This window comes from Lutjanus erythropterus, chromosome 15 (assembly GCF_056507025.1).
Source record: "Lutjanus erythropterus isolate fLutEry1 chromosome 15, fLutEry1.hap2, whole genome shotgun sequence".
Taxonomy (NCBI): domain Eukaryota; kingdom Metazoa; phylum Chordata; class Actinopteri; order Lutjaniformes; family Lutjanidae; genus Lutjanus; species Lutjanus erythropterus.
This window is the reverse complement of record NC_139331.1, coordinates 4611448-4629957: the sequence shown is the minus strand read 5'-3', so window position 1 is coordinate 4629957 and position 18510 is coordinate 4611448. Positions and strand designations below refer to the sequence as shown.

Genomic DNA, 18510 nt, shown 5'->3' with positions numbered 1-18510 from the left:
CTGAGGATAATGTATTTATTCAAGATGACTTGTGCAGTGGACACAGGCAGCATGTGTGATTAACATTGTATAAATTAAAGTGCACTAGTTCTCTGTCCTGACCCTACAATAACATTGCAGCCAAAAAAAAAATCAACACTGAAATGTTGACTCAGTCTGCCTGCAGCGTGCTGAATTACACTGTTAATGAGTAGATGGTTTGAATAATATAAAATATTAGTTGCTGTGTGTGTGTGTGTAGTGACTGAACCTGTTTTGAACATGTGACAGATGGTGATAAGGCTCACAATGCAGACGTCCCCTCTCCTGCAGCAGCCAAGAGCCCGCTGTCCTCAGTCCAGGTGGTCCGGCCGAAGGAGCGCTCAGTGAAGAACCAGGAGCTGCAGGACATGGACATGGAGATTGGAGCAACGGGGGGCAGGACCTACAGAGCCAGCAGCCTGTCTCCAGCCACAGAGCGGCGCTGCAGCAGCAGGACTGAGGCTGGACTAAGAGACAGGGAGAGGGGGCGGGACAGAGGGAAGCACCGCAGGAAGCACTCCCAGGGCAGGACTAAGTCCAAAGGGGCCGCGGGGGTCCGGACTCTGGAGGTGTTTGGAAACCAGCCCAGTGAGCCCTCCTTCGCTCAGGAGAAGGACAACATGCACGCTCTGGAGGTGACGCAGTACTTCTTCGAGGCGGTGTCCACTCAGATGGAGCGCTGGTACGAGAGGAAGGTGGAGGAGGCTCGCTGGCAGGCCAGTCAGAGGGCTCAGGCCGACAGGGCCGCCCTGGTCGAGAGGATCACGTACCTGGAGGACGAGCTGCGCATGCTGAGGACCAGCAGACATGATGACTGCTGACATGCACCTCATGTGTCACTACCAGACTCAACCCTGCGAAGTTAGATTTGACCCTGTGGACGACCACAGCTGCCAGAGGACTGAAGACATGAGGTTTGGATCCACTGAGTCACAATACAATGCAATACAGCTTTGAAGGGACAGTTTGGATTATATGAAGTGTGGTTGTATGAGCTACTCACTCACAGTCAGTGTGTTACCTACAGTAGATGGCGGTTGACACACCTCCAGTGTGGAGGAGCAGCAGGAGTACTGGTGTAGGAAGTTAAACAGTGTACTGCTGTGGACACGGTCTGCAGCAAAATGTATTTTAGACACTTCAAATCAGTATCAGTTGAAGTGTACACTATATTTCAAATGGTTTACCACTTTACCTTGCTGTCAGATTGCCTTTATTGATGAGTAACCGTTGTTGTATAAGCCAAACATCACTATCTCCAAAGCAACCAAACTTCACTGGCAAAAATCAAGAGTTTTAGCTCATGGAACACAGGAGTTGCTGGTCTACTGCTGCCTTAAACAGTTGAGTTTGTTGTGTTATTGTGCGACTTTGATGAATCTGAACTAACCTTTTAAAACACTGAGGTCACCCAATAACAAAAACAAACTAACAGATGAGGCAACAGTAGACCAGCAACTGCTGTGTTCTACGAGGTTAAATCACTGATTTTGCAAATGGAGTCTGGCTGGTTTTGGATAGAAGGCATATACGGGTGGTTTCCTGTCAAAGAGGGCTGTCTGACAACAAGGTTAAATTCTGAAAATGTTCAAAATATAGTGTACACCTCAACTGATACAGATTTTTTTCAAGGATACATTTTGCTGATCTTGTCCACACCACCTCATTGTGTTGCTTCCTCCACCAGTACTCAACCACCATCTACTGTGGGCAATACACTGACTATGGCTAAGTACCTCATACAACCACACTTCAAAAGACCTGAACTACCCCTTTAACGGATGCCTAAAAAAGTCCCACATTCAAACCCCTGCTGGTTGCCATGGTAGCACCGGACTGATAATATTATAGTAAAAATGGCAGCTGTTGTACACTGTGTGTAAATAAACCAGTAGATATAAAGCTAGGTGTCAGACTGATCTAATGTGCCATTTATAGGATAGATACACAACATCACATCAACAAACACAATGTGCAGTGTGTACACACACATCCACATAGGTTAAAAGGCCAACAATAATCTAAATATTGATTTGTGAGCAGAAAGTCTTTGATTAACATCAGGTATAAATGATGTGCACAGTGGTATTATTTGATCAGCTGTCTGTGTGGATGGAGGGATTTACAGTATAATAAGCTTTGTGTTGGTGTTTGCATGCTGGGATCAGAACAAACGACTGCTTCTTTATGAGAATGTAACTGAACTGATGTGTATGTGACCCTAGTGAAGGTTTGTTTGTTTTTCTGAGTATCAATAATTGATTTTACTGCATGGTTTGATTTGTATGGAGGCTGGAGTGTGCCCGGAGAATCATGTTATACTTTTGCAGAGTTCAAATATCATTAGTTTATAAATTGATGAAATTTGATAAATAAATAGAATTAAATAACATGAATTAATAGGCACTGAAATTAAGGAAGGGAAACATTTTTTCTTTATTCTGGCTGAAAATGATGAACAGATCATTTATTTTTTAAATGGAATTGAAAACTTTTTGCCTTTTTTTTTCAGTTGACTCTCACACTTCATTTGTGTTTTTGTTTTATGTGTTTGCATTTCCACAGAGATGTTCGTCTTCCGTCCAATATAATGGAACTAAATGGCAGTTGGTCTGTGGTGTTCAAGGTAACAAAAAAATCATTTGAAAAATTCAAAACCAGTGTCATATTCAAGAAATTATGACCCAGTTACTCAAAACAATCCAGTTGTGAGCAGTTTTGTGTGGGACCTACTTTCCTTCCGCAGTAGAATCTACTGGAACTATTGTCTTTCTACTAGAAAGAAAGTAGCATCATATATTAGAGAGAAGGCAGACATCTCTATGGCTGATATCTCCAAAAGTCTGCAACTCACACAGAAAAAAATTACATGGATAAACAGCATATATTTTTAATTTTGGGGTGAACTGGCAGCATTTTTTTTATTTTGGGGTGAACTGACAGCATTTTTTTTTTTTGGGGGGGGGGGGGGTGAACTGGCAGCATTTTTTTTTTTTTTTTGGGGTGAACTGGCAGCATTTTTTTTTTTTATTTTGGGGTGAACTGACAGCATTTTTTTTATTTTGGGGTGAACTGACCTTTAATTTAAAAAAACACGTAAGCAGTGTCCCTAAAAAGAACACAGATATGCTGACCTGTCCCTAAGAGACTTTGAGACAAAAGCAGCATTTAATATGTACTGTCTTTTTTTCTTCTAGTAAATATTAATGATTTAAAAAAAAAACACATTTGACACTGTATTTTCACTGCAAAAAAGGGATGACTTTAGGAGATAATTAAATCCACTAGCACACTCCAGACTCCATGTATTTGAAACTACAAGCTCTAACTGCCCTAACTTCTTTAAGCTAAACTGTCCAGGAGTGACTAATTTGCTCTCACACGTCCGTCCTTCCACTGCCGTCCACATGCAGCTTTCTGGAGGCACTCAGTGAGGAGCAGCTGTATAATAAGTCAGTGTCTTAGTCACTTGTTTACAATCCACTGAAATGGTTGGTGGGAGGTGATGCAGACAGAAAAAAACACTGACATTTGTTCATTGTATGTATCTGTCCATTCTCTCTATTTGTGGTGAAACCATGCAAGGATCTCTGCTCGAGTCGACACTAGAGCTGCAGCAATTAGTCCATGAAACCATCAGAACCAGACCAGCAAATATTTATCTTTTGTTTTGTTTTTAAGCAAAAATCTGATTGCAACTTACCCAATGTGAAGGTTTGCTACATTTCCTCCACTTTGTATAATTTCCACTATTTTCTGAAGCTTTGCAGACCAAATGATTAATGGACAAAAAAATAAGTCAGGAATGAAATCTGTCATTGGTCGCGGCTCTAGTCGACACCAAGTGATCCATGTCCTGATCCTCAACAGCTGACTGCCTATCATCTCATCTCCCAGAATGCCAGGACATTGCCGATCCTGTCTCTTTGTAAAAGACAATGTTGACAGAGAGCTGAACTGTGTGAGAACATGTTGCATGAAGAAAGCTCAGAGTTGTGTTGCAGTATTACTGTGATGTATTGACTGTCTGCTCATACATGTTGATTCGTTTTACATGTGGATATGAATAATGCACTCTGTATGATGATGCCAGAAAACTTATTTTGTATTTAAAAAATGATCATTCTACTTGTGTCTGTGGTCTCATTTGTTCCTCTTTAATATATACAACACATATAATGTTCAGTAAAAGTGTTACATACGGACAGTTCACCTCAGGTTAAAGAATTTCCATGATGACAGAGCAAAAATCCTCATCAGTGTGTGGTGGTGAGCCACAGCACAACACGATATGCAGAATGATTCCATCATTGGGAAGGTGTCCATCCAAAGACAAGATTCAGTGTTATTTAGTCTCCACCAGTCGTACGATGGTCTTCATTGAGAGACAATCCGGATCAGTCCAGATCCACAGAAGTCAGCTCACAAAGTTTAACTCCCAGCCAGTGCCAGAGTCCTCTGCAGCTCCTCCAAATGGTTGTTAGCTTGTGTGACCATCATACGGATCGCATCCTGAATAAATAACAAGATGAAACAGCAGTTACGGCCAGAGCAGAAGATGCTGGAAAAAATACAATGTGTCCATGCACATATTCCCTTTCAGGACTATACATCTGGTTTGAGAGAAAAAAATATATGTAACTCAGCCTTCATTTACTCGCTTTTTCTGAGCTTTCAATCACATATCATAGTCTTGATAAGTTCTGAGCAAAGTACATTTGCTGAAATGGTGAGATGTGCTTGAAACTTTTTTTTAATGGAACAGATGAATGCCTGGGACTCCTCTTTCGCAACTGAAGGAACTATTTGGATGAGGAACATCTTAAACACATCTACAGCACTTTTGCATAGCCTGATCACACTCCTGAGTATGTCATCAGCTCTTCACTCTGACCAACAGATGTGGCAGGAAACTTCTAGGTGAAGGTCATACCATGTCTTTACCTGGTCTGTGGCGTTCTTGTTCCTCTTGAACTCTTCTCTGGCCCAGTCTCTGAGGTACTTCCTGTCTGCCTCGTCTGGGACCTGCCGTATGGTCCTCAGCATGTTCCTGTAAATCCCCAAAATCTTCTGTCTCTGCAAAAACTGACACAGAATCAGCAGGTCAGACTCAAAAGGACAGATCAAAACCACAACAAGGTTCTGTATGAATGGTCAAAAATTTGTAAGAAGAGTACTGAGTTTCAGTGAGATTACTGATGGCTCCTATAGATGATGACAAGAATATTCACACATTTGGTGCATCCACTGCATGGTATGATAATGTAATTTACAACTAGCACTTTATCTGCAGCATAACAAAGACTTTTTCAAACATCAACCATTCTGACATTAAGTAGTAGAATAAACATAGGTTTTACCAGATAACAATTAAGGTTCAGTTCTCGGTCGAACAGACTCAGGCTGCTGCTAGCGTGCATGTTGGCTCACTGGAAAGGTTTTGCTACACTAAATGGAATGAGACCTTGATTAGTATGATTAATACCAGCTGCGTTTAGCCTGCTCTGTTTCATATTTACATGACTGCCGTTAAAAGGGTCTATTAAGAACAGTTTAAATGTAAAGGTGTCAGTCTAGTGCAGCAAAGTGTTTGATTCTCTAACTGAACACACACGCAGCTCGCTGACCCCCGTTTACCTCATTTAAATTACAGTAAAATAGCGGATGAACGCACGACGGTGAGTTAGCGTTAACCTCCTTCACTGTACACAGCTGTATGTACTAAAGTGTAAACATTAAGACTGTAGTTAGCACTGACTGCGCAGCTGGAGCGTTAGCTAACAAGCTAACACAGTTAGCAAGACACAGTAGGGTCTGTTACAGTCAGTCACAGTCCAGCTTTTACACTTTACTACACCTCACTCTCTTGTAATATTTTATATGTAGCGTTACTTACCTGTTTTAAGGAGAGCGCTGCATGCGGTAACCTTGTCACCGCCATCTCTGACTGCTCGGCTGTGACACAACCTGGCCGGTGAACCTCACATGTTGTGATGACGCATTTTCCGGTCACCAGTGTTACCGGTGTGTCTCCCCCTGGTGGAGCGGAGAAGAACTGCACGCACACACAGACTTGACCATAGCCTCTACTGCACATGTTGGCGTGTCATAGCTGTAAATAAATGAGGTATTCTAGGAATGGATCTTAGAATTACTCCTGTGCTTTTCCTAGTTTATTATATTGGTACATAGATTTGCATTTGTTATGAACATGTTATAGTCAGATTCTTTAAAAATGTGGCTTAAATCTTGCCATTTCCCCTTGTTATTATTTATTTACTTTTTCAGTATACACTATATATAATCCTCCAAAAACAACAACGATACTACTACTACTACTAGTACTACTACTACTACTACTAAAAGGTGATCCAAGACTGACTGTATGTGAAAGTAAGCTGCATGTTACAACAGTATCTGTGTTTGTAAAATCTCTCTTTAGCCTTAGATATAACATTTGTATGCATTCATAAAAACAATGATGTGTATTTTCAAACATAATTTCAAGTAATATATTTTTGGAATAAATAGATCAAACAAAAATTTGGAGGCTTCCCGCAGTAACTGAAGACACCCTAGGGGTCACACTCATCACTCAGGGTGACCGCTGGGTTAATGCATTAAGTGCAGTATTGTTTAAATGTAACAAGAGCAGGTCTTAGAAATAAAAGTGCTAACAAGAACCATAAATGGTTCTTCAGCTTGGCCTCATAGGAGAACTCTTTTTGCCTCCTGGTGAAACCTTTTATAAAGGTTCTACTTGGTAACCTATCGGATAGTTCTTCAAATAACCCGACATAAAGGGTTATACCAAGAACCATCCATGAAAGGTTTCACCCAGAGCCCCAACTAGAGGGTCTAATAGGGGGACCCCTTCTTGGGAGTAATGGTCCCACCCAGAACCCTAACTTGGGGTTCTATGCAGAACCATATTTGCCTGTTGAGTTTGCTGTATAGGTTTATTGAACTCTGTTTGTTTGTTTTTATTTATTTCTATTGTTTTATTTCTTTTTCTTTCATTTTTTTTACATGTTTGAAATAAAGAATTTTAATTCTTTCATTCCAATATGAAATGTTTGTACCGTTTCATCTCTAGACACATGTGGACTACATGGACACAATGTCTGTGTTATTTCTGTATAGCAGACCGTTGCTAAGACTAACAGACCGTTGTTATGAAAAACAGACTGTTGCTATGGATACAGTTCTAATCATAGACTCTGCAGGAAAAATAGAGTCACTGTTAAATTACCAAAATCACTTTGAAATGAATATTTTGTGTCAATTTTTTCATTTTTTTTTGTGAATAACCATTTATCAAGCAGGATAATGTACAGTGAGCAGGTCGTTATTGTGAAATAAATCATGACAGTGTGATGCAGAACCCTGCAGGATCCCTTATATAGCAGTGTTTCCCAAACTTTGTTCCTTAGGATCCACTTTTTAAAAAAGATAAACCATCAAGAAACAATCCACAATAGGCCTTATCAACACATTTTGGTAAAAGTTAATATGTGCATAAATGAATGGCCGTGACCAGTTTTACTGTCATTTCCAGATCGTCTTATATTATGTTGACCTGTGTTCTCGAGAACATATTAAGTATTTAAGTTCTTTAAATCAGAAATAAATGCATTTAGGTTGTGTAACAATATAGGACCTTTTAGCCTAATATATAAACCAGACAAAATAAGTGAATTTAAGCAGAATTAACAGGCTCTCATTTTTTCCTGTCATCAAAAAAACAATATGTACACATTTGAAATTCTTTTTAAAAGGTTTACTACAGATATAAATCTTAAATTTGCATTAATTCTTCAATGGTCTTTAATGTATTTGATGACCCAAATAAAATCTTCCGTGAGTTACTGGGAATGACTTATTTGCTGATTTGTAGTGTAGTTTCAGTTGGGAGGAAGCTTTCCCAAACCATAAACTCTTATTTCGACAACATATATTTTATTTAAAATCATGAGGCTGTATGTGAAAAAAAGTCCCACATTCTCATGTCACTACCAAAGCAGTGTAAGGTCCCATCATTTTAAAGTACATGTAGTATTTTTTTTAAATCAGGGTGTAAATTTAGGAAATGTCACAACCAAACCATCATTGTTCAAACCATTGTTTTCTGCAATCAAGCAACCTTTTTCGGGTGTTATGGCAGATCTTTTAGCATGTATGTGTGTACAGAACTGTTCAGAACTGTAACTGACCATGTGCTGATGAGCATCTTTGAGATCTAGTCAACAAAACTGACCGATCACTGTTTGTCCCTGATTTATTCATCAAACAAACCATTTAATATCAAATGTGACACACAGTGCAACTTTAAATTCTAAAAAACAAATGACCAAGAAACATGACATTATTTTATTTTATTTTATTTTATTTATTTTTTGATGTACAAAAGTGATGTTCATTCATGTGGCTGATGGTGTTTAAATGTGTCTTGCAGATCCAGCTCAGGAAGAGGCGCCCAGCCCAAGCTCTCCAAGAAGACGAGGAAAAACTCCCCACGAAGAGTTCTTAAGACACAGGGGAAGAAACCTCGGGAAAGGCAATTCAAAGAGAGATCCCCCTCTTCACGGACGGCTGGGAGTATATATGTGAGTATGTGCAATTTTCTTTCTTTTTGTTTTTAGCGTGGGGAAACCAGAGCTCCTGGAGGAAACCCACGTAATCACGGGGAAAACATCTGAACTCCATGCAGAAAGACCCTGATCCAAGTGGGTTTAAGATTCAGGATCTTTCTGCTGTGAGGGGGGCAGTGCTGACCACCGTGCTGCACGAACGTAAAGTCTTGACCCTCAAACAGCTGTTTTCAAAGTGCTGTTTGGGGGTTAAAACTGATTAATACTCACAAATACCTGTGTTTGTGTAAGTCCCTGTCCCTGAGCTGGAAGTCTGTGTGTGGGCTGTAGATGATCTTCAGACGCCACACATGAGTACACGGTACCACTTCTTCTTCTTTTTCTTCTTGGCTAGCTGACTCTCTAGAGCTGTCAGCTGGGAGTTCAGGGAGAACTCTTTCTTCTTCCACTCCTGCTCCTTTTCCTGGAGAGTCTTCCTGAGGTCTTCTGTGGCCTGAAGGAGGGATGATTTTTCCTTCTGCCACTCGTTATGATGAGTTTCCAGCTGCTGCTCAACCTTCTGCAGAGCATCTGCAAGAGTTTTGTTTTCTTGTTTCTGCTCTTCAAGTTGAGCCCCAAAGAAAGTCTTTGATTTTTCTGTCTCTTCCACCTTCTGCTGCCAGCTGCGACGCTGAGTCTCCAGCAGATCCTCTGCCTTTTTCAGGGCAGAAGAAATCTTCCTGGTCTCTGCTTTTTGTTCCTCCAGCTGAGCTTGATGGGAAGCCTTGACTTGTTCCAGTGTCTTTTTTGCATCCTCCTTCTGTTTAGCAAGACTCTCCTCCATTTTGTTCAGCTTTGCTTGCAGCTTATGAGCTTGATCCCGCCCAAACACAAGTTCGGCCTCCAGCTGTTCAGCCTTTGTGCGAGCCTCAAACTCCGCGGTGTCCTTTTGAAAAAGCTGCAACTTAAGGCCATGAGTTGTTGTCTCCATGTTGGTTTCAGCCACGGCACGCAGCTGTTTCTCAACACGGACCTGTAACTTCATGGCCTCGACTTCACTTTGAAGGTCCTCGTTCTTTTTGGTCATAGCCTCCAACTTGACTTCAAGTTCTTTGGTGTAGGATGTCTTCTGCTCAAGGTCGCTCTGAGCTGTCCGCAGCATGAAGCAGATTTTCCTGAAACGTAATTTCAGAGTCTCAGTATCTTCCTGTTCAGAGCGGTTATGTTTGGCTGGAGCCGCGTCTAGCAGGGCTTGCAGTCTACATATTTCACTCTGCATCTGCTCTTTGCTCTTGTTGTCCTCTTGCTTGTCCTGGAGCTGATCGATGAGAGCGGTCAGCGAGTCCACGTGGATGTCCAAGTGGAGCCTCTGCTCAGATCGACCCCTGGTCAGCCTTGCCTCGCTGTCGTTAAGCTCGCACCTTATTTCCTCCTCCAGGGAATGGAGATAGAAATCAAGGCGTCTGGTGGCGAAATCCTTGACTTGATGAGTCTGCTGATGGATCTCAGCGTTGTTTCTCCTCTGCCTCCTCTGCTTTCTCTGACTTTGTGTCGTTTCCATTGTAACTCGTGTTTGTGACTTGTGACGATGAAATTCGTGTCTGAATACTCGACAGTGAAAATCGTGTCTGATGCAGGTTTGATTCTGAGAAGCCTTTTAAGCACAACATTCCAGAAGTGACTTGATGACATCATCAGAACACGGTTCTTTGATCTTGTTGTTGCTATGGGATACCATTTTTTTTTGTTTTTTTTTTAAAGATGGCTGACTGAATTTTTTAAAACTTTATTTGTAACAAAACAATTACAACATGGCATAGAAAAACATTATAGAGGAATAACATACAAGGCATGGTATAGAAAAGTAATTTAACATTGATATTATAATGCAGAGCAATAAGTAGTAAAAAAATAAACTAAAAAAACAGAAAAACAAAATTGTGAAAAGGAAAAATGCATTAAGTCGATCTAGGGGTCATAAAAAACTTTCAGTTCTTCATAAGTTTTGAGGAGAGACTTGGATTATTTTCCTTCCATTAATTTTAAGGCACTCAGATGATTGGCCATAAAGTCCCTTTAAGTAACTGAGAAGTGGGGTTTAATTTTCCTCCATTTAGATGTGTAGATTAAAAAAAATGCCAGTAGTGTAAGGCTGTTTAATATCAAGTGACCTTTAGTGTCCTTGAGATCAATACCAAACACAATAGTTTCTCTTGTGAGAGGAACATGTAGTGGGATTTTGGATGGTAGCAAGTCCTGCAAGTCCTCCCAGAATGTCATACAGTGGACAACCTGTGGTTTCAATTTCAGTATAACAAAAGAAACAATTATTGTGATCAATGTTAAATCTCTTTCTTAGCTTTTCATTGGATGAATAAATATTGTTGAGAGTTTTAAAAATGGATTTCTTTGGTTTTAGGGCTGATAGGGTAAGTGATATATTTGGTTGGGTGACAGAGTTTCTGTGAGATTAATTGGGAACAGTACATTATTCAAGCATTCCATATCAATTTATTTGAATTTCACTCAGTTAAAAGATTCACACATGACTGCCTATCTATGTTTTGAACTAACAGTTTGACTGATATGGGAATTGCTTTAATCACTTTGTCAAACTGAGCACAAACTATATGGTACTTCAAGGAGAAGTTTTCATACGATAGCCAATGTCCTAGATCACTGATGCGATGACTTATGGTGATGACCTGGGTGGGGATGCCACCTTTTACTCAGGCCTTTAGTGCTATTCATCCATCTAAATAGTTTTGGTGTGAGTTGCAGAGTTTTGGAGGTATCTGCCGTAGAGATAATATAATCTCTATGGCTCTCGGCTTGTGGCGCTCAAAGCATCAAAAAGTACATTTGAAATATTGTGTAGACTTATTTTGGACACCTCAGTATATAAATAATGAGCTCACAAGCAGAAATTAAAATTCAGTTTAATTAGTCAAGAAAAAAACAGCTCGAAATAAAAAAAAAAAGTAACGTAGGACGGAAGTGCCACTCAGTTCAGCCTTCAGAGCCGAGAGGTGAAGAGGAAAGATGAAGGAGAAACAGTTGATCCTTCTCAGTTGTTGAAGTGAACCAAACAGTATTTGCAAACATGTTTCAGTTTGTTTTTGGGGGCTTCCTACATGCCAGATGGGAGGAGTTCAGTGAGTTTAAAGTATAAAAAAGCTTAGTATTTTCTCTGTGATGGATGATTTGGTCGATGTTATGTGTGGCCCGATCGGCTTCATTCCATCCATCTAGTATTTCAATTTTAGTGAGCAGACTCTTCAAATTATTTATTAAATGTAAAGAAAAAAGGGTAGAACCACCACAGTCCACATTAAGTGCTGTGGAAAATATTCTCCTGATAGTTTCATTGTTCCATTTTTACTTCCTGGTTGATCTCTGGTCCATCTGATCAGAGATGCCAGATTTCAGGATCGTTACCATGCAGCTTTATGGTACAGAGTTCAATCATATAAAACAGCTCCAGGTAACTCTGTGTGGTTTTAGAGATTCAATAAAATCATATCATCAGCTTTATGTGTCCACTATTGCAGTAAGTTAGACAGGAAAGTTATTTGTCTTATAATATATTGCAGAATACAGTAAAGTAAAGTAAGTAAATGGTGGTGTGAGTTGCATAAAAGAAAATCATTTTTTATTATCATCTGGCAAAACACAGAATATAATTTGTATCATTTCAGATACTACTACTACTACTACTACTACTAATAATAATAATAATGATGATGATGATGATGATGATGATGATGATAAGAAGAAGAAGGATAATCATTTTCTGATGGATTATGAATGACCAGAATTCAATAACTTTTTAGGACTCTTTAAAGCTTGACATCCTTTTTTAAATTATTTCTATCTAGGGAACCATGATAAATTTTGCAGCCCATGATAAGAAATTTCTAATATTGTTTATTATTCTGACACAGAAATTACAGCTGATAAACAGATAAAATATAAAATAATACCGAATTGACCGATTGTGTCAGGGCTCATGAACTCTTAGGTAAAATCTTCTATAAAAGCCAAAATATGTTTATGAAGTTTTTTTTATAAACTTTACAAGACAAAATATAAATTAATCCGAATTGCTTTTTGTTTTTGTCAGATTTGGTCAGAGGTGTGGAATATAAAATTATCCATCATTACCATCAGGTATAAATAAACTACAGCTTATATGAACGTCTTCATACACAAACACAGAATTACACCTAAAGCAGCTCACGACACGCAGGAAATGGACCACCAGCAGGAATCATATCTTACTATATGGGGCACAGGCTCTACCAATAGAGCTATAGGGGCACCCCGGTTGTAATATTTATAAATTTTTAATTCTCATGTGACGTACCAATGTCATGTCAAGGCTATTACCAAGACAGCATTGATCCTTCTTTGTAATATTTAGTAATATTGCTAAAATCCAACCTATTCTATCTTTGTGTGATGCTGAAACTGTAATACTGTATTTATACCCTGTAGATTTGACTATTGTAAGGCCTCCTCTCTGGTTGTGTTACCAAAAGTCTCCAGTTTGTTCAGAATGCTTTCTACATAACATTGCACACAAGTTAACTGAGTATATATTGCAGATAAAAATGATTCGGTATTTAAATTCGCAACATATTCGACAATTAAATGCTAAGGAACTTTCTTGCAACTACGTGTCTAAATGTCTGCTATGAAAAAAAAGTTTAGTGTACCCCAGGGATCAGCCCTGGTCTCTTTTCTATTCTATGTTGACATGATCTGTACAGACTTTAATATTTGTTTCTATGCTGATGAAAAAGCTATATGCACCTATAAAGTCAAACAACCTTTCACAACTCCTAAAGTTATGTGTATCAGAAATAATTAATCAGTAAGCATGAACTTCCTGCTGCTAAATGCTGATTAAACAGTTATTAGTTGTTAGAGTGGCCAAATGTGGACATTTGTTTGAGAATCTGAGTAACACTGATGGCTGAGTGAAAGCCTGAGCATCAATATGGTCAATAATGTCCTCCTCTTAGACCACTACGGTCTAAGTCTATAGCTTGTTCAGAAAGCTGCAGCTAAAATCTTAACAAAAACTTTAAAATAGTGATCATATAACCCCATTCTGGCCTCTTTTCAATGGTCATCAGTGCAAGTTAGACTAGTGTTCCCCAACCCTGGTCCCCGGGGCTCACTGCCCTGCATGTTTTAGATGTTTCCCTGCTCCGACACACCTGATTCAAATGATCAGGTTGTTGTCAGGCTTCTGCAGAGGCTTGATGACGAACTCATCATTTGAATCAGGTGTGTTGGAGCAGGGAAACATTTAAAACATGCAGGACAGTGAGCTCTGAGGACCAGGGTTGGGAAACACTGAGTTAGAGAAATACTGATTGATGTACACAAGCACAGACAGAGCAACCTTGTAAACGGTTTATTGTCAGGATCATTCATGTCTTGCTTTAACACATGGATGCAATGAAGAAGTCCACGTTACAAAACACAGAGGTGATCATAAACATTTCAATGCACATTTCATCAACACCTACTGCTAACAGACTCACTGATGTAGCAGGAGTCTCACTGTATGGATGGACGATGAACACAGCAGATAAAACGGGTTCTACCGGAGCTTTTTATCAAAACTGGAATCTGCAGTCCCTGTGCTTCAAAGTGCATGAGAGCTGAATCTGCAAAAATCCGGACAGAGCTGCCGCGCCGCGCCTCCGATCCGCCGCCCCGACAGCTCGGCCAGGCATGAAGTGAGATGCGACACCGTCCTCCTCGCCAAGGCACATTATAGAGTTCCTTCAAATGTCAGTCATGACCGCACCAACATGCTACTGTGAGGAACACAATCCAGCATCTCCGCTCTGTCAGCTCTGTACGTCTGTTCACACTGAAGATGAATAACACTGACTAAAATGTCCACACAAACATGACTGGGGAGCTATAGTACAACGGGGACAGAGGTATTTACTGACTCTTCACTGAGGTGCTTCACACGCAAGGGAATCACATTTTTGTTTCTATCATTTCATCTCAGACGTGCAAGTTAAAGCAATTGTCATTACATTACAAAAGAAACCAAGAATCCCCTGATAACAAGGACAAACAGCGAAGGTTGCTATCAAACTCTACTAAAATCTACAGTAAAAATAAGAAAATAAAGGCACATGTACAGCGGCAAATCCGTCTTTTCTTTTTTGTTTTTGAGTCTATTTTTTTTTTGAGTTGTGGCTGAGAGGCTAGCAGCTGTAGGGTGGTGTTGTGCAGTTGGCTGCCGCCCGCTCCTCCCCTCCTGTGAAAGATGGCTTCTCATTGGTCAGCTGCCGTGACGAGTTCGAACCACTGTCTGAGCGCGTCGCTCAGGGTCTCCGGCAAGGTGTTGACGTCTCGCAGGATGACGTAGAAGGGGAAGGGGAACTCCTCCATGTAGGAGCGGATCTCCGGCAGCTCTCCTGGTCCTTTGAATATGGGCACCTTGATGTCCAGGATGGAGTCCTGCAGCACAGACACAGGGATCCACTTATTACACTGTGTCCGGAGATTTAGAACAAAAAGAGGTTGCGGTTCTTCCTCACTTACCCGTGAGTTGGGGTTGTCGAGCACCACGAAGATGACGAACACATTTGCGCTGCGTGCTGCCCGCACAGCCGCCATCACCCGCTCCTTCCCCTCCAGGAACAAGCCCCGGCCGTCAGACACGATGAGCAGCAGCTGGGCCGTCTCTGTGGACGCAGGTCACACGTCACACAGGAACAGTAGAGGAGAACATGGGAACATGTGGCTAGTCATGCAGTTACAGAGAGAATCTGAACCTTTTCATGTGAATATCTAGTCAGTGTTGATGGTAAATGTAGTTAATTGAAGCAGTCCTCCTGCTGCAAAATCTGTTCTTCTTCCTGCACCAGTGATGTCACAGTGATGTCATTAGTGTTAAGGAAGAACTACAGGCTGTTTCATCTTGGATTAGTAGTCTCCTCCTCTGAGTAGCCAGAGACAATGCTAGATGAGTATTTTTGTCACCTAACACCATGTTTTGGCCAACAAGTAATAGCTATAAGGTAGGGTGCAATGCATCCTGGTATATGTAGGCACTGCTGGCACGGTTTCACAAGCTTTCTTTGTCAATATAGCAGCACTGAAGACTTTATTGTCAATTGAATACATTTACCATCAACACTGATCCTTCCTGATATTCTTAAAATCACTCCTCATGTCTAACCTAACCAACTGACAGAGGTAATGAGTACTAGCCAATCAGAGGCAGAGGTTAGAGTTTTTACCTCAACTCATGAAAAATGGGAGCAAAAGCAAAAGTGGTGCAGTTGTATTTTTGTTGAGCATAAATATATTTAAACATACTTTGAAGACATGAGATGAGTTTAGATGGAACATTTGATCAAACTAATCAATGGATCAAAATGTTTGTACATGTTTATTGAGTCTGGAGCTGCTGGTCCACAAATAACACTTAACTATTTGTCACAGTAGTGCTCTCTCAGAACTTCCCATAATCAGACAGTGCTGTAGATTACAGGCTGATTTTGTGATGTGTTTACAGTTTACAGGCCTTGTGCTGGCTGAACCTCCACATAATGCTGCCTGTATCCCGGCTCCATGAAAAGGAAATGTTAGCTCCACCAGGGGTTAGCGCTGACAATGACTTGTTTCTGCCTCGAAGCAGCTGGCTCTGATCCTGGGTCTGCCTTGTCTCTTGGTGCGACACTAAAGCACTTGTTTGTTGGATATCAGATACAATCTGGACCAGACTCCGTTTACCCAGGGGCTCACAAGTCAAGCAGGAAGCACAGTTACTTCGTAAGCAGTCACATTAACCTGCAAGTACTAAAGTCTAGTCCTGCTTTAGTAAAGCACACGATGACTGAGCTGTCTGTTCTCAGTTCTGATACTTAAATATGCAGCATGAATCATTACCTGAGTTTACAGATCCAGGATTCTGCTGTTGTGCTGCTAAGAACATTTTTGTCGAGGTCTCCAGAAACTAAAGAGAAGAGGGGAGAGAAAGAGAGGAGGAGATTCACTTAAACAGGATCAGACACATAGTAAGTTTCACCACAAGCTACCATGTCAGTAGAGCATTAGAACACTCCATCATCAAATTCAAAAGGGAAACAAAATATTAAATAGGAATATTTACAAATGTGACAAAATTTAAACTCAAAAATGTTTCTGCAAATAAAACCAGCTGTACAAAGAAAATGCCCACCTGTGCTATTCTGGTCTTCTTCTGTTGGAACTGACAGAGTCGGAGGATCCGAGCTCCCGACTCGTCGTTGAACTGCTGCTGGAAGGGGTGGAGCAGCTGCACCTGCTCGCCAAAACTGGACACATGAGCAGGCGTTACACGTTAGCGTCACATTAGCTTGGCTCCATAAGTTCACCTGCGCTACATGTTCTTCGTTTCTATCTGTACTACATCACATCGCGCGTGTTTAACCTCACCTGCACACAGACACCTGTCCAGCCTCCAGCAGAGTGAGGGCGTTGATGATCACTGACAGGGACTCAAACGCCAGCTGCAGCACACAGACACAGAAGTGGTTTATTTCTACATATTCAAATCCACTTTTAAATTAAAGGGTAACTTTGGTATTTTTCAACCAATTTTCTAACATTTTAGTAGACTAAGATAATTTTTGTTTCATCAAAAACAGACAATTTATCGCTTTCACCACACCCACCAAACTCCATTTACAGAAACAGTAATTTTATGAATTAATCCACAGAAGTAGATGAGGAAACATTCTCTTTCTCTTTCCTCTCCTGATATTTTCTAGCTGTAAGAATTAAGGGTTTATTTTGACCAAACCATAGTTGGTGATTGTTGGAACAGTGGAAAGACAAACCAAGACTGTTTTGATGAGTTTTATTTTGTTTCTGTCTAGTTTGAATTAAGTGTATTTTACAAAAATAAAATTACTGTTTTTGTAAATGGAGTCTGGTGAGTTCTGTGAGAGAGATAAATCTGTTGTTTCTGGTTAAACAAAACGGATCTTACTCTTTAACAAAAAGCTCTGTTGTCGTACACATCAGGGCCAAAAACAAGCACTTTTATTGGACGCACTTTGCAATATAATTTTGGGGGCAAATGTTGCTCTGTCAAACTGTTTCGCAGCTGCCAGCTGCAGCGTTCTCACTCAATATTGGACTAGTTTCAAAAATTGTTGTCCCCCCTTTGGTCACTTAGACACAAAAACAAAGGAAAAATAGGGTCCAGGTTGAGAAATACTGAAGTTACCCTTTAATGTAATCAGTATGGTCCTCTTACGTTAAAGAGTTAAAGGAAACCACAGTCTTCTACCAGTGACGGATGATCATCTCCTGGTTTCCTGGCTGTGTACGTGCCATAGGAAGAGCTATACAAGCTGCATATCAGGGCTGTCTCACCTGTTTGGAGTGGTTGTCCACCATGCTGGACGAGTCGTCCACAGCCAGACAGATCTGGTACTCTCTCTTGCTGGGTTTGGTCCTCCTCAGCCAGATCTTGTCCTTACGGAACTGACTGGCGATGTAGGGGATCACCTTCCTCATGTTCAGACGCTTCCCTGTGCGGTAATCGCCTCTGTGGAGAAGTGAACATCGCACACGTTTAGTAACATAACAACAAGTTAACCATTTGTTAAAATGAACACATGAGGCGAGTGTGTTGGCGCTGACTTCAGTTTGGCGGCCTGCGTGGGCTCCAGGATGAGGCGGAGCTGCTCACACAGCTGCTGGGACAGAGCTGAGGTCAGACTCTGGTACTGGTGCCACATGGAGGCTGCTGCACTCTCCTGCAACACATTAATCACACATTATAAACCATGGATTTGTGCGATCAAAACTAAAAATCAGGCCCTTGATATGGCTCATGCTACTACAAATAAGAATTCACATTTTAGAGTTCCTTAAAGGCTTACCG

General features: G+C 40.7%; 4 protein-coding genes across 5 annotated transcripts in view; 1 reads left to right on the top strand and 3 right to left on the bottom strand.

Moving 5' to 3' along the window:
* ankrd6b (ankyrin repeat domain 6b) overlaps window positions 1–2518 on the top strand; it is a 60229-nt gene extending 57711 nt beyond the window's left edge. For both annotated transcript variants that reach the window (XM_084737771.1, XM_084737772.1), the window contains one exon: window positions 271–2518. In XM_084737771.1, coding sequence (XP_084593897.1) covers window positions 271–842 — 572 coding nt within the window. In that variant the 3' untranslated portion in view covers window positions 843–2518. The remainder of the gene's footprint in view (window positions 1–270) is intronic.
* Window positions 2519–4157: 1639 nt separating this feature from the next.
* lyrm2 (LYR motif containing 2) lies at window positions 4158–5992 on the bottom strand. The gene is made up of 3 exons (XM_084737372.1): window positions 5918–5992; window positions 4966–5106; window positions 4158–4533 (listed from the first exon to the last, which is right to left on the bottom strand). Exons 1-3 carry the CDS (start codon window positions 5960–5962, stop codon window positions 4453–4455), a joined length of 267 nt encoding a protein of 88 aa, XP_084593498.1. The 5' UTR covers window positions 5963–5992; the 3' UTR covers window positions 4158–4452.
* A 2461-nt stretch (window positions 5993–8453) lies between these two features.
* Window positions 8454–10152, bottom strand: LOC146313890 (uncharacterized). The gene has a single exon (XM_084738197.1). The coding sequence runs from the start codon at window positions 10150–10152 to the stop codon at window positions 8950–8952; it is 1203 nt and encodes a 400-aa protein (XP_084594323.1). The 3' UTR covers window positions 8454–8949.
* A 3849-nt stretch (window positions 10153–14001) lies between these two features.
* The window catches only part of mdn1 (midasin AAA ATPase 1), a 64986-nt gene continuing 60477 nt past the window's right edge, over window positions 14002–18510 (bottom strand). The window contains exons 96-102 of the mRNA XM_084737492.1: window positions 18267–18382; window positions 17997–18171; window positions 17052–17125; window positions 16816–16930; window positions 16524–16590; window positions 15171–15313; window positions 14002–15086 (exon numbers count right to left, since the gene is read on the bottom strand). Of these exons, the coding sequence (XP_084593618.1) occupies window positions 14901–15086; window positions 15171–15313; window positions 16524–16590; window positions 16816–16930; window positions 17052–17125; window positions 17997–18171; window positions 18267–18382 (876 nt within the window). The 3' untranslated portion in view covers window positions 14002–14900. The remainder of the gene's footprint in view (window positions 15087–15170; window positions 15314–16523; window positions 16591–16815; window positions 16931–17051; window positions 17126–17996; window positions 18172–18266; window positions 18383–18510) is intronic.

What these genes read in the sequence shown, in the direction of transcription:
- lyrm2 (XM_084737372.1), bottom strand. Translation starts at nt 5,962, where the DNA reads ATGGCGGTGACAAGGTTACCGCATGCAGCGCTCTCCTTAAAACAG. An exon ending in CAGCGCTCTCCTTAAAACAG is followed by an intron (nt 5,107 to 5,917) that starts GTAAGTAACGCT and finishes ATTCTGTGTCAG; the next exon opens with TTTTTGCAGAGACAGAAGAT. An exon ending in ACAAGAACGCCACAGACCAG is followed by an intron (nt 4,534 to 4,965) that starts GTAAAGACATGG and finishes TTATTTATTCAG; the next exon opens with GATGCGATCCGTATGATGGT.
- LOC146313890 (XM_084738197.1), bottom strand. Translation starts at nt 10,152, where the DNA reads ATGGAAACGACACAAAGTCAGAGAAAGCAGAGGAGGCAGAGGAGAAAC.